Source organism: Gopherus flavomarginatus, chromosome 16 (assembly GCF_025201925.1).
Source record: "Gopherus flavomarginatus isolate rGopFla2 chromosome 16, rGopFla2.mat.asm, whole genome shotgun sequence".
NCBI lineage: Eukaryota > Metazoa > Chordata > Testudines > Testudinidae > Gopherus > Gopherus flavomarginatus.
The window spans coordinates 26,883,095-26,897,738 of NC_066632.1; the positions used below are offsets into that span (position 1 = coordinate 26,883,095).

The window sequence follows — 14,644 nt, forward strand, 5'->3', positions numbered from 1 at the left end:
CGCCTCCCCAACCTGTAACGTGCAGCCGATCAGCTCTGCCTGAGATCCTGAGATCTTTGGGGCAGCCTAGAGCCACTCTCAGCCGAGGCAGGCGTGTGACCTGACCCCAAAGAAGGAGCAGACAGCTTGGCTGTAAAGGTTAAAGTTTGAGGATTTTTATTTATTTTTTTGTACAAAGTAAGACTATGGAGATTTCATATTTCTGAATCAAAACACCTTTATCTTCACAGTATGAGTTAGATAACGCAGCCAGGGCTGTCAACTGATGAAACAAGAGAAAGATAATTACACTTTTTACGGTATTAAAACCTGTTAGACGTCTCTTTAAAAGTAGATTATTTCTTACATTGTGATTCTTGGCACTGGTTCTAGAGCGAGCGAGCAAGTGCGCGCGACTCCTTTATCCCGAGCAAGCAGAGGTGGAGTTTGGCCTCAGGGGAGGGGAAAAGGAGAAACATGGAGCTTCAGAAAAACATCCGGGGTTCCCAGCTGGGGAGAGGGCGCCTGGCTGGGGGATGACTCAGCAGCCTCGTGACGGGGTGAGGGGAGACTGTCCATTGCAGAGCGGGGTGCTGGAGGCCAGGGCGCTGTGGGGTCAGCTCCAGCACGAGCCAGGGGATGTTACATGACAGCCCCGTGGAGCAGGCCGGGCCGTGTTACTGACAGAGACTAGCCAGGGAGCTCCTCGGCCTGCTGCCTGGCTGGTCCCACACGGGGGAGGTGACTAATCTCTCTGCTGGGATAGGGACAGCCAGGGGGATTCCTTATGCAAAGAGGCCCCTGGTAGGGCCAGCCAAAGCCCCCATCCCCTGGAGTTGGAACCGAAGTGGTTCTAAGAGCCGAGTCCACGGTGGATCCAGACATTGCCGGGCGTGCAGCTCCTGGGAACAGGCCCACTGCTGGAAGAACCAGAGCGAACCCGGCCAGACGCTCTGGCCCTGGCTGCGGCTCAATGAAAGGCCGGGGTGGGCAGGGCTGCTGCAAGATGGAGGTGTCTGGGCCCTTAGGATCTGGGGGTGGCGGCTCTAGGCACAGCCCTGTATGGCCAGGCCCCTGGCCCCGCTCTCACTACTAGGGGAGAGAAGCCTTTGAAGGACCCAACCCTTGGAAAGATTCAGCCAGTGGAGCTGGGTGGGGCAGGGGCAGGAGCTGCAGGGTGGGTGGGGGGAAGCTGCATGTGGCTGGCCCAGGCCTCCCAAGGAGCAAGCTGGGGGGCAGGAAGGGGGAACCAAACTCCAGGAGGAGGAGCTGCTAATCAGCTGGTTTCTAATCAAAAAAAGCTCAAACAAGAGAAAACAACCCACAAAATAGGAAAGCGAGTGGCTGCCTGTGGCTGGCAAAGTGCAGCCCGTTTAATGTGTCAGGAGGCGGGAGATGGGGGGGATGGGGGCTCCGGCACCTGGCGTCGCTTCACTTCTCCTTCTTCTTCTTGTTCTGCAAGAGGAGAGGACGCGTCAGTGCCCCAGCCTGCGGGTGGTTCGGACGCTTGGCAGCCATGGCTCCAGGGGAACCCAGCACACGAGCTCGGCCTCCTGTGCCCTCGCCAAGCCCTGCGCGACTCTGGCCTAGCTCGTCTCCAGGGGGCTCCTGGAGGGAGGGGCCCTGGTGGGTGCTGGTTGCTGCCCACCGCAGAGCCCCGGCCCAGTCAGTTCCTGGGCCATGGGCCTGCTGGGCTGAACCTGGCCAGTGTCCAGGGGGCCTCGCTGCAGGGCCGGGGCCTGGAGCCAGCCAGGGACTCACCTCGTTCATACCCAGCAGGATCATGAGCTCCCGAAAGATGTTGATGAAATCCAGGAAGAGATCCACGCAGTGCCTGGGGGGACAGAGACGGGCAGGGGGGCTCAGCCTGGCGGGGGGCTCTGTGCCGTGCTGTACCCCACACCCCCCCCTCACCAGCTATAATCCCTGCCCCCGCTCTGCCCCCCCGCACTCACCAGCTGTTATCCCTGCCCCCACTCTGCCCCCCCAGCATTCACCAGCTGTTATCCCTGCCCCCACTCTGCCCCCCCAGCATTCACCAGCTGTAATCCCTGCCCCCGCTCTGCCCCCCATACCAGATGTAATCCCTGCCCCCCCAACAGCTGTAATCCCTGCCTCCCCACTCACCAGCTGTAATCCCTGCCCCTGCTCTGCCCCCATCATACCAGATGTAATCCTTGTCCCCGCTCTCCGCCTTCTCAATGATGAGCTGCGTGTCGAAGAGGACGAACCCACACATGACCATCAGCCCGAGGTACAGGTTAGCCTGGTGGGGAGGAGGGAGAGTTAGGGATGGGCCCCCGAGATGCCCCCTCATGGCTGTTCAGTGCAGTTCCCCATGAGCAGCAGGAGCTGCTGTCCCTGCCCTGGTTACTCTTCCTCTGCCCCCCAGCTAAGAGGAGACTTGGGCTATGGGTGAACCAGCGCCCGGCCGCCCTGCGGCTGCCTAGGAGGACCTAGGGCTCGCTTGCTCCAGAAATAGGGCAGATGCAGGAGGCGACGTCGCTGCCCCACAGCTGGCAGATACCCGAACCAGCTCCAGCCTCGTGGTGGGAACCAGGCAAAGCAGCCTGGAAACATGGCCCAGCAGTGGGAGTGATGAGGGCCCGATCCTGCAAGGGGCCCACCCATCCTTCCCAGGATCGGGCCCTGTCTGCCCAGAGAGCAACAGCTGGGCCCAGGCGCGGCTCCAGCCAGCACATGGCCCAGGCCTGCCTCCGGGACCCGCTCCAGCTGCCACTCCCACAGCCCGGCCCCAGTGCTGATGGCTGCCGCTGCTGGTCATGGGCGCGGGGGACGGACTCACCGTGAAGAGCCAAGTGGACCCCACAAAGATGTTGATCAAGGAGAAGAGCAGCATCAGGGAGAGGCCAGACAGCAGGAAACCTGCGAGAGAGAGAGAGGCGTGAGCCTCCTGGCTGGGTGGGGGGCGCTGGGGTGCGGGGGGGCCGGGCCGGTTCTTACCTCCCAGGTACAGGAAGCTGCGGCGCCTGGCATAGAGGGCACTCAGTGAGAAGCAGCTGAAGATCACGGCGGTGCCCAGGAAGGCCGTGGGGATGATGCTGCAGGAAAGGAGAACAGGTGAGAAGAACCGTGATGGACATGGGCACCCAGCCCAGCCACGCCGCGCCGCATGCTGCCTACCTGGGGTTGATGGTGATGCACATTTCCAGGAGAGGACCTAGGTTGGCTCCTGCAAGGACATGGGGACACACATCAGGACAGCAGCCCCGCCCCTGCCCCCCATCATCGGCGGCCAGAGGCCACCTCGGGCTCAGAGCGTCTTCCCTCAGGCAGGTGAGAAGGGCCCAGTGCTTAGCGCAGGGAACCCCACGGCCGGACACCTGGGTCTGCCACCAGCTGCCCACGTGACTTCCCCGCTGTGGGCAGCACTAGAGGAAGAGGCCCTTGGCCCCAGGGCGAGGGGCAGTTCAGCGACGGACAGGATGGTAAGTGTCGTGGGCCCAGGCTCCCCAGGGGAGGGGCCAGTGAGGGGAAAAGGGCCCCCCTGCCCAGGAGGTTTAGGGGCAGGTGCCCTCTACACGTACCAGTCAGAAAGGCAAAGCCAGCCAGAATCCCCAGCCTCTTCTGCTCTGTCTCCCTGCTGTGGGGCGTGGCCATCAGCCAGATGAGCAGTCCCAGGGAGCCCAGGCCCGAGAGCAGGCCGAACTGTTGGACAGACAGACCGACCACGAGAAGTTGAGCCTGGTGTGGGGACTGGGGGAGACGCAGCACCAGCCAGGCCCATCGCGGGGAGTGCGTGGAAAGGGAGGAGGCTGCAGACGCTCCCAGGGGCATCAGGTTGCAACACAGGATACCCCCATTCTTATCCCAGCCCGAGGCTGCTCTACCTCCTGAATGCAATGGGGGGCAGCACCAACACGCCCGCTCAGGTGGGGAGAAGATGCAGGGGTTGGCAGGGCACTGCCCTCAAGTGCTGGGCACTAGACAGGGGTCTGCAGCACCTGTGAAGGCATTAGGACCTGGCACGGGTACCCATGGTGCCCATTCGCCAGCACTCAGTCCGGGGGAAGGAGGTGCCCTCCGTAAGCGGAGGATCGACGTGGCCACCGAGCACAGCCCTTACCCGGAGCAGATGGGTCACCACATTGATGTAGGCTCCAGTTGCTGCCACAAACATGCAGAGAGCAAAGCTGGCATAGACCCTCTTCAGGTGCTGCTGGGTGGAGGCAGAGCTGCGGGGCAGAAAGAAGCGAATCAGCGACCACCAGGTCTCAGAGCTGCCCGCCCCGGCCTGGCCCATGGCTCCCCGCATGGGCACACTCAACTGACGGCTGAGCCAAGGCGAGAACTGCCACTGTCACCGGATGGAGCAGAAACGCTGCCCCGGCCAGCTGAGGATCCCGAAGCGCTGTGCCCACGCCCCGGGATGGGGAATCTGAGGCAAAGCAGGGACCAGAACCCAGGAATCCTGGCTCCCAGACCCCCGGCCCCAACCACAGACCCCACTCTGGCCCATTAAGTCTTTGCCCAAGGGGATCAGGGCCCGGTGGAGCGAACCGCACACTCACATGTGGGAAAACTTGAAGAGTGCGTTGAAGTCAATGTTCCGGTTGAACACGTCCATGGCGCTGGCAGGTGGGTGGGATGCAGCCTTCGCTTCGGGGAACTGCAACAGCTGAAAGAGACAGGGCAGGGGACGCGCGTCAGTGGGGGCCACAGCTGGACTCCGCTGCCAGAACCAGGTCCTCATGCCCGGCTCTCTGCGCTAAGCCCAGGCCGGCTGCCCAGCTCAGTCCAGAGACCTGCCTGGAGACCCTCCCAGCTTGGGGGTCTGAGCATCCTTCTCTGCCCCAGCTGGCAAGGAATGCCCACCCCATCCAACCCACTGGGAGGAAGTGACCTGGAAGTGAAGAAAGAAGAAAAAGAACCGTTCTCGGGAAGGGACCGTGCCCCCACGAGCTGGCACCTGAGTGCCGGTGGTGTGCCCAGCAGGGTCCAGGGGGACCAGACCGTGCCACTTCTGCAGCCAACTGTCATCGCAGACCAGGACAGAGCGAGCGACACAACCTGGCTCTGAGCCCCTGCCCCTGGAAGGGTCAGGTCCTATCACTGCCCCAGCCCCACACCAGCTGGGAAGAGATTTCTGACTCACCGGGGAGCTGCCTGGCGAGGGATCTCCTCCCCCAGCCACAGAGAAACACGACTTCGCTTCGCCCCAGGCTAGCTCCCTCTCGCCCACCCTGCTCTCGGCGTGGCCCCGGAGCACAGCCAGGCAGGAGCTGTGCAGCTGTTGTGCAAACCTCTCTGAAGCATCTGGCATCTCATTCCCCAACCCGGGGCTCTGGGTCCAGCGTCTAGATGGTGCAATTATTGCAGGCTGTTGCAGGGCTAGTTACAGGCTCCCTGCGAGCCCAGCTCCCCAAGGATTTCCACTTGGCAGGCGAGAGCGGCTGGAAAGTGCCTCTGTTCAAGGCTTCCATTAGCGCCCTAATGACATCCCAGGCGGGGCTGGCACTGGACAGGCTGCAGCGCTGGGTTCAGCCACCTAGGCAGGGAGGCTCCTTGCTCCCTGGCCCTACATGGCTCCATCCCACATTTGCCTGGGCTGCCACAAGCCTCCTGTCCATTAGGAAGTCAAACCCCAGCGAGAGCAGGTCTCTCTGGCTGGGCTTTACTGCAGAACCCACTGTGCAGAAGCCAGTTCAGCCACTGGCTCCAGGGGCTCGTCTCAGCGGGGGCGGAAGGGGCTGGGGAGTGAGTGCCATGGGACTGGCTTGCAGCACGTTTAACGAGGTGATGGTCCTGAGTGAGACGTGGAGCAGCAGCCAGCGTCCCAGGGACATGGAGCTAGGTCTGGCCATCCCTCTTCAGAGAGGGCCACAGAGCATGTTTGATTCCTTTGCTGGGGCTGGTCCCCAGGGCTGCCGCTGCTGGCAGGGCCTGATGCACCCGCGCTCAGCCAGGATTTCCCAACAGCTGCTTTCCTGCCCGGGAAGTTGGCTGGTATGTGGGACTCTCAGCCCAAGCCACTACCTGTTGTGGATGCAGGTCGCAGTGCAGCCGGAGGGGCGCAGGGCTGGGCATTGCGATGGTTAGGGGCTGGAGAACATTGACACCCTCGGGGTGTCCATGTGCAGTTTGGCAGCATCACTGGCCGGCCCAGAATGCCCAGGCATGGGTGCCAAGCCAAAGGTCCCGATTTGGCAGCATGTGCACAGAGAGCAGGAGCTCTATAGCAGCCCCGCTGCTGGCAGCACTGCGGGTGGGGTGCCTGGCTCTCCTGCCACCAGTGCAAGGGCTGTCGGGGACCAGATACTTCAGGCCATTCAAGACACGGTGAAGGAGGAATCGTCAGCCTGGAATAGAGGCAGATCCTGCCACAGGCAAGAGCTACCAGCTCCTGCTTTCCAGAAAGTGGCGTGATCCCCTCAGCCCCCCACTTTCCAGCAGGGTAACATTAATGAAACCCATCGGCCTTACGTGCATGCAGGCACTCAGAGGAATGGCTTCTCCCGTGGCCTAGAATGCAGCCACCTCTAGGGTAATGCTGCGACTCTAATGTCTCGCAGCACCAGCCCTGGCAGGGAAGGAGGGTCAGGACTCGGCTCCCAGGCTAGAATTAGGGCAGGACACAGCATTTACACCCCAGCTGCAGTGAGTCAGCGCAAGGTTCCAAACTAGGTCGGCACCTGGTGCGTGTTTGGCAGGCCCAGACAGCTGGCGGAACTCACCCGCTCACTACTCCCCCACTGGCCCGCTCAGCTGGGGTTTGTCAGCCTGAGCCCCCTGACCCCATTGGGGCAGAGGGACCCGGGACTGCAGATCAGCAGAGCCAGCCAGGAGCCCTGCCTTTGGGCCCAGGAACTGGGAAATCCAAAGAGAAAGAAGAACCAGGAAACGCCCCATCCAGAGCCCAGGAACAGCTCATGAGCCTGCCGTGCTGAGTTCAGCTGCTCCCTACTCGACAGCCCAGCCCCACGGAGCACTCGATTGCAACGGCGAGATCTGAGTTCACACGGGTGTAACCGGGCTCCGGCTCCAGGCGACGTTCTGAAAGCAGCAGGACACAGCGTCCAATCGCTAGTGGGGACCCCCAGGGCGAGGTCAGTAACCAGCCTGCCCAGGAGGGAGCCGAACCCAGGCTCATCAATAAATAACTAACCCGGCTGCCCCTGCAACCTTTACCCACCGAGTCCTGGCCTTGCAGCACCTGCTCCAAGGACAGCCTGAACCCCGGCTCCGAGATCCGCCTGTGCTGCCCCCACACTGGGGAGGGGGAGAAACGCCTGCGCTAGGCAAGGCAGACACCCCCACGCCGGGAAGACCTGCTGGCACAGCCACCCCATGACATCGCAGCCTCCCCTATGACATCATTCCCATTCCCCAGGCACTTTATTCTGCCTCCGGCGGTAGCTGGCCTGCCCAAACAAGCTAGCCAGGCCCTGCCCGAAATCCTGCAGGCCCCATGACTCCCCGGCAGGCACAGCTCTGGTGCTCCACACAGCCACAAAGGGGGCTGGCCCAGGTCTTTTCCTTTTACACAGCCCTCCCCTTCCTGGGGAGCACCCCCCATCTCTCCCTGAGTCCTCAGCAGTCGCATGGACTCCAGCTCTGCCAGGCTGCAACACCTGGCCCGTCACAGGGCCTGTCTGGGTCTCACCCTCATTGTTCTCCCCCAGCTCAGAGTCCGGAGGTTTCCCAGCCCCGAGGAGTCCTACACCCACCCTGTCGGACTCCTCTGCTCCCTTCCCCCAGCTGTTCTCTGTATCGGAGCTGGGGAAAGGCCTTTAACCTCTGAGTGGGCGCAGAGCTAGTAATGAGCCAAACTGCTCCGCACTAATCGCCAGAATCTAGCCCACCCAACCGCACCCAGCTGGGTAGCATCAACCTTCCACGGGGCCTGGGCGCCTAGACCCAGCTCTGCTACTGTCTCCATCCCAGCTGCTCCGGAGAGCCCCTTTCAGACAGTCATGCTCTGGGAGGGGGGTTAAATACCCCTTCAAAGCGGGGATCTGCTCCCCGTTGGTTCTGGTGGTTTGCATCTCCCTTGTTAACTGACCAAACAGAGCCGGAGTTGAGGTGAAGATGAGAGCAGCCAGACTGGGTCAGACCAATGGTCCGTCGCCAGAGCTTCACGGGGAAAGAACAGGGCAATCGTGGCATGATCCATTCCAGTCGTCTGCCGTTTAGGGCTGCCCCAAGCATGGGGTTGCGTCCCTGACCCTCTTGGCTAATGGAGGATGGATCCATCAATGACCATGAATTTATACCCTTTTTTGGAACTCAGTTATACTTCTGGCCATTACAACATCCCCTGGCAATGACTTCTGCAGGTTAGTTGTGCTTCCTCTTCTTTGTATTAAGCCTGCTGCCTATGAATTTAACCATGTCACCTCTGCCTTTTGTACTGTGGGAAGGGTAAATAACACTTTCTCCACCCCACTCGTGATTTTATAGATCACAGGCCCCCCGTTGTTTCTTTTTTAAGCTGAGCAGCTCTAATCTTTTTAGTCTCCCCTTTGATGGAAGCTGTTCCATACCCTGGATCATCTTTGCTGCCTTCCTCTGAGCCTTTTCCAGTTCCACTAGATACCGTCTCAGACGGGGCAGCCAGAACTAGACAGTGTTCAAGGCACGGGTGCACCATGGATTTGTACAGTGGAATTATGATATTTGTCTTGTTTCTTCTCTCTCTTGCCTAATAGTTGCTAACATACTATTTCCCTTTTCACTTGAGCTGCAGTTTACAGAGGATTATCCACAGTGACTCCAGGATCTCGTTCGTGGGTAGTAACAGCTCATTTAGACCTCATCATTGTATATGTACTTATAGGATTATTTTTTCTAAAGTGCATTACTCTGCACTTATCTACGTTGAACTTCATCTGCTATTTTGTTGCCTCGTTACCTACTTTTGTGCGATCCCTCTAACTCCCCACAGTCTACTTTGGACTTAACTATCTTGAATAATTTTGGATTGTTCACAAACTTTGTCACTTCACTGACCACTCGCTTTTCCAGATCATTAATGAATATGTTGAACAGCACAGATCCCAGGGCAGATCCTTGGGGGACTCTGCTGTTCACATCCCTCCAGTGCGAAAACCGACCATTTATTCCTGCTGTTTATTTCTTATCTTTCAAGCAGTTATGGACCCATGAGAGGACCTTCCCTGTATCCCATGGCTACTTAAATCCCTTAAGAGTCTATGGGTGAGAGGCCTTCTCAGAGTCGGTCTGAAAATCCAAATACACTATTTTGACTGGATCACCCCACCCACATGCTTGTCAGCTCCCTCAAAGAATTCTAGTAGACTGGTGAGGCGCGATTTTCCTTACAAACGCCGTGTTCACTCTTTCCCCCGACGAACTGCGTTCAGCTACGTGTCTGACAAAATTCTGTTCTTGACTATGGCTCGTACAACCGCCTGGTATGGAAAGTCGGGCTTACTGGCCTGCAACTGCCAGGATCCCGTCCGGAGCCCTTTTAACACAGGGACCTACAGTAGCGACCTGCCAGTCATCTGGTCCAGGGCGGATTTAGGCCTTGGGCTGCACCCCCCCCCCCCCCCCCGTTAGCAGTTCCGCGATTTCCTACCCCGGGCGAAGCGCAGCTGCTCGCAGGGACTCTCGCGGGGGGGTCAGTCGATCGCTTTGTGCCAGACCCGCTCCCGCCCCACCCCAGCCGCGAGCCGAGCCGAGCCGGGCCGGGCCGAGCCTCTCAGCCCCAGGCGAACCCGGGAGCGTCTCCCCCGCCCGGCACCCCCCTTCGGGCCGTTCGCGTCCAGCCTGGCCGGGCCTTACAGCCTGTAGCGCCCGGGCCGCGCCGGACCCGCGGGAGGGGCAGCGAAGGGGGCGGGGCCAGGACGCCTGGGTTCTCCGGGGGGGGCGAACAGGCCTCGAGACCGGAAACAGAGCGGGAGGGGCCGTGTCAGCCCCCCCGTTCCGCGGGGGGCGGGGGATCCATCACCCCCCCACCGTTCGGCCGGGGGGGGCCGGGCCGCTCTCACCTGTCGCCTCCGTCACCGCCGCGCTCCGCTCCGTACGTGTCTGCGGCCTCGATCTCCTGCGAACGCCTACTACCAGGCCACGCCCCCCGCCGCCGATTGGCTCATCCAGCTCGGGGTCCCGCCTTCCTCCGCCGTTCATTGGGTGTCCCTGGCCCCTCCGGCACTCGCCGCCTCCCATTGGGTAGCGCTGGGAGGTTTCATCACCGCCACTTCCCATAGGCTGCCGGCCGCGCCCCAGGAGAACCAAACAGGCGTGATTGGCGCGCGTCCGTTAGTGGTGGCTCCTTCACCCTGACCAATCATCGCCGCCCAATCAGCGGCTGCCCCGCCCCCGCTGCTCTATTGGCCAGCGCCTCAGGGGCCCCCCAGAGGCCGGACCTGGCTCTGCAGGCCTCGGCCGGGGAGCCCCCTGGCGGGGGTGGGGCGCAGGATGGGGGGAGGCAGCGCCCCCTCGCGGGATGTGGTGCCCCCCCCCGCCGCGCCCGGTGCATTTCCGGCTCCTCCCCCGTCCGGTGCATTTCCGGCTCCCCCCTCCGGGTCCGGCTCCCCCGATGCATTTCCGCCCCCCCCCCCGTCCGGTGCATTTCCGGCTCCCCCCTCCGGGTCCGGCTCCCCCGGTGCATTTCCGGCTGCCCCCCCGGTCCGGTGCATTTCCGGCTCCCCCCCGGTGCATTTCCGGCTCTTCCCCGCCGCGCCCGGTGCATTTCCGGCTCCCCCCCCCCGTCCGGTGCATTTCCGGCTCCCCCCTCCGGGTCCGGCTCCCCCGGTGCATTTCCGGCTCCCCCCTCCGGGTCCGGCTCCCCCGGTGCATTTCCGGCTCCCCCCCGGTGCATTTCCGGCTCTTCCCCGCCGCGCCCGGTGCATTTCCGGCTCCCCCCTCCGGGTCCGGCTCCCCCGGTGCATTTCCGGCTCCCCCCCCCCCCCGTCCGGTGCACCCGTTGCATGTCCGGCTCCCCCCTCCGGGTCCGGCTCCCCCGGTGCATTTCCGGCTCCCCCCCCCGGTCCGGTGCATTTCCGGCTCCCCCCCTCGTCCGGTGCACCCAGTACATTCCTGGCTCCCCCCCGCCATGTAACTGGTCCATTGCCGGTGGTTGCGGGTCCCCCCGGGTCCGGTGCAGGGCGGCTGCCCCCAGGCCTGGCACACGGTGCATGGCCCGCTGCACCCTGCCGCCCCTGGAGCAGCGGGGCCAGGGCCTAGGGGGCTGCAGAGCAGGTTTCCCAGCCTTGTCTCGGCACATCTGGGGGACTGGCCGGGCAGGAGCCGCAGGAGCCTGCGGTTTGCAGCGCTCGCGTTGGTAGCCCGAGTCCCGCTGGGTGGGTTACAGGAGGTCCTGGGCCCAGCGCTGCCCAGACAGAGCGAGGGGCGGCCGTGCCGAAGAGCGCCCAGCCCGAAGGCGGGCGGGGGGGGTATTATCCTGTTTCACAGCTGGGGGAGCTGAGCCACAGAGAGGTTAATGGCCTGGAAAATCCCACCGGTGCAGAAGCCTGGCCAGTCTCAGCCAGGTGTGTGGGGGGGGAGGGGGAAGCAGTGCGGAGGGCTTGGCTTGGCTTGGGCCCCTCCAGGCAAGTGCGTCTTGAGGACCCCCGGCCAGGGCAGGCCCTGGCCTGGCTGACTGTGCCGCTTCCGAGGGGCTGGAGAGAGTCCGGGCCCTGGCTCTGCTGCAGGGCCGGCGAGTGCAGGAGGCAGGGCTTGGGGAGTGGGTCTGTGGGGAATCCGGGGGGGTGCTGGGCTGTGAAGGGACAGGGCAGATCTGTGTGTGTTGCGGCACTGGCTGGGCAGTTGTGGTGGGGCTGTGGGCAGGGGGCGCTGCGCAGTCGTGGGTGGGTCTGGGGGGTGCTGGACATAGGGAGTCAGGGGGTTGGGGGGGGCTGTGTGGCGTGGCCCTGGCGCGCCCCTGAGGGGAGGGGCCATGCTGGTCAGACCACTGTGCGGTTTGTAAATAGTGCCCTGGCGCTGGGCGGAGCGGGGCTCCCCTGCCATGCCCCATTGCCTCTGGCTGGCCCCATGCCAGGCTCCATTGCCTCCATGGGCAGGGCTGCGGGGGGGGGGGGGGGGGGGCAAGTGGGGCAATTTGCCCAGGGGCTCCACGAGCCCTGGCCCCGGCAGTCCGGGTCTTCGGCAGTATTTGGCGGCGGGGGGCCCTTCAGTGCTGCCGAAGAGGGGGAGCGACTGAAGCCCCCCGCCGCCGCCGAAATGCCGCTGAGGACCCGAACCGCCGCTGGGTGAGTACGAGCACCGCAGCTCCCCCGCTTTGCCCTGGGCCCCCTGAATCCTCTGGGCGGCCCTGTCCTTTGGGGCCCACAAAAGGTTACTCCGGCCCCCAGTGCTTTACTCAACCCCTCCCCGCGGGGTTCTGCAGCCCCCCCAGGATCTGGGGGGCCGCCTGGCTCCTGCTCTGTGCCCAGTTGGGAGTGTCTGTCCCCGCATGCTCCAGCAGGGGGCGGCCTCTCCCTTCCTAGCAGGCACCGCGGAGCGCAGGGGACCTCCCGGGTGGGAGAAGGGGGCTGGACGCCTGGGTTCACGCCCCAGCCCGGGGGGGGGGCTCAGTGTGTTGGAGGGCAGGGTCCTGCGGTGGGGGGGCTCAGTGCATTGGTGGGGGAGGGGTATCCAGGATCCCTCCCACCTGAATGTTGGTGCCCCCACGTTACTTTCCTGGCTTGTCTTTTAAATGTGCTGGAGGAGATATTTGGGGTCTGCTGCTGAGGTGCGCTTGGCGCCATCAGCCCCTCCCAGGATGGGGCCCTGGGGTGTGAAGTGGCCCCCGGAGGGGCGTGGGGTCTAGCAGTAGTTGGGGAGGGGAGCAGACCGGGAGTCAGGACTCCTGGGTTCTATGCCTGGCTCTCCCCTGGGGGTGCTGTGTGCCTTGGGGCAAGCCACGTTTCCCCTCCCTTGGCCTGAGGTTCCCAGACTGATGTTCGCATGTTGAGCGCTTTGAGATCCCTGGCCTAACGGAGAAGGGGGTAGCCCTGATAGAAAAGGCCTAAAAATCAACAGGCCCAGGCCTGTTTCTTCCTCTCTTTCCCTGGCTTTAGCCCAAAGAGGGGCCTAGGGATTTGAATAACAAGCAAAACCTGGGAATCCAGGACAAGACATGTATCTAGTCTCATTTAACCATGTCAGCTATTTACTAATTAGTCCGCTTGCCACAAAAGTTTATGCAGCTGTTTTCTCATGTATCCTCAAAGATATGTAATACCAAAGGTCAAGGTATGTACCTTATACTCCCTTCAAAATGATAAATGTATCCGCAACAGATGTATCTTGTATCCCCTTCCCCAAAATAATCATGTATTCTGTGTGACCTGTTATCTATAGGTCAGTATAATGACGTTTACTAAAGTTGTTTGTTACTGATTATAAAAGGGACTCATGTCCCCCATGTAAGGTGTGCTCTTCTCTGGCATTAGTCGAGAAGAAACACCCGCTCAGCTGAACGAAAATAAAGGTGTGGTACCCGTCTTCTTGTTCTCCGTGCCTCCTTGGTGTAATTAGGTAAGCTCCAGGGGGAAACGGGCCCTGTTTGGCCAACAGCCCCATCTGGGCACAGAGTGAGGTTAAGGGGCCATGGGGCCAGCACAGCGAGGGGGCGGTGGGGGCAGCACGTCTGGTTATAGGAGGCGACGCATCTGGGAAGGGGCGCGGGGGGGGGCAGGGCTGAGCGGTGGAGACGTTTGTGTTGCGGGTTATGGGGACAGCACATCTGGGCAGTAGGGGGCTCTCTAGCGGCACATCTGGGTGCTGGGGGGGGCGAGCTGGGAGGAGGTGGGGCAATAGCGGATGGCACATCTGGGCGATGCGGGGCACATCTGCCCGGGGCGGTGCCGGGCGCTGAGTGGCTGCGGGGGCGCTGGGCGGTGCTGGGGGGCGGTGCCGGTGAGGCAGCGGCGGCAGCCGGACGCGAAGGGCTGAGGCTCCCCCGCCGCCCCCCCCGGTGCCTGGGCCGGGGATGGGGAACGTGGAGAGCGCGGACGGGGAGCCGCTGCCCCGGAGCCCGGGCGGAGCCCCCCTGGGGGGGTCCGGGCTGCTGCCCCCGGGGAAGATGCCGATGCCGGAGCCCTGCGAGCTGGAGGAGAGGTTCGCCCTAGTGCTGGTAAGAGCGGGCTCCTGGACCCTCCTCCCCGTCCCTGCCCCCCGGCCCCCCCGACTCCTATTCCTGTCCCCGGAGTCCCCAAACTACCCCAGATCCCCTCCCCCAGACCTACTGCCCCCAAGCCCCTCCCCCGATCCTGGACCCTTCTCCCCGTCCCTGCCCCCCCCCGACTCCTATTCCTGTCCCCGGAGCCCCCAACCCCCTCGCCCCAGACCTACTGCCCCCAAGCCCCTCCCTCGATCCTGCCCCCCGTTCTTCTCCCAAATCCCCCTAACTCTTCCCTCCCTTCTCCCCCCCAGCTAGATCACAGCGTCCTGCCCCACCGGGTCCCCCTCCCCCACATCTCTAGCTCCCACCCCCCCGGCCAGCCCCATCCCCCCTTCCGGTCCCTGTGTCCCGATCTAGACACCCCCTAACGTGTCTCTGTCTCCCTCTCGCTCGAGCCTTTGCAGTCCTCCCCAGACCCCCCGCCCCGGACAGAGCCACCCCCTGTCCCTCATTTCTCCTGCACCCCGCCGGGTTCCCCCCACCGTCCACCTCCCCACGTGTCCCGGGACCCTCCGCTCAGGGATTGCGCCTCTGCCTGGGTTTTGTTCGCAG

The 14,644-nt window shown here is 62.7% G+C and overlaps 2 protein-coding genes across 4 annotated transcripts in view; one reads left to right on the forward strand and one right to left on the reverse strand.

Moving 5' to 3' along the window:
- Nucleotides 1-133: 133 nt before the first annotated feature.
- On the reverse strand, nucleotides 134-10,061 carry TMBIM6 (transmembrane BAX inhibitor motif containing 6). Its single transcript, XM_050924944.1, has 10 exons — nucleotides 9,954-10,061; nucleotides 4,512-4,618; nucleotides 4,067-4,175; nucleotides 3,528-3,648; nucleotides 3,124-3,172; nucleotides 2,944-3,041; nucleotides 2,786-2,865; nucleotides 2,145-2,245; nucleotides 1,741-1,813; nucleotides 134-1,434 (listed from the first exon to the last, which is right to left on the reverse strand). The coding sequence occupies exons 2-10, from the start codon at nucleotides 4,565-4,567 to the stop codon at nucleotides 1,411-1,413; spliced, it is 711 nt and encodes a 236-aa protein (XP_050780901.1). The 5' UTR covers nucleotides 4,568-4,618; nucleotides 9,954-10,061; the 3' UTR covers nucleotides 134-1,410.
- Nucleotides 10,062-13,825: 3,764 nt separating this feature from the next.
- The window catches only part of FMNL3 (formin like 3), a 47,045-nt gene continuing 46,226 nt past the window's right edge, over nucleotides 13,826-14,644 (forward strand). The window contains exon 1 of one of the 3 annotated variants that reach the window (XM_050924893.1): nucleotides 13,826-14,044. In XM_050924893.1, the coding sequence (XP_050780850.1) occupies nucleotides 13,901-14,044 (144 nt within the window). In that variant the 5' untranslated portion in view covers nucleotides 13,826-13,900. The remainder of the gene's footprint in view (nucleotides 14,045-14,644) is intronic. The other 2 variants (XM_050924892.1, XM_050924894.1) reach the window with 2 other exon arrangements.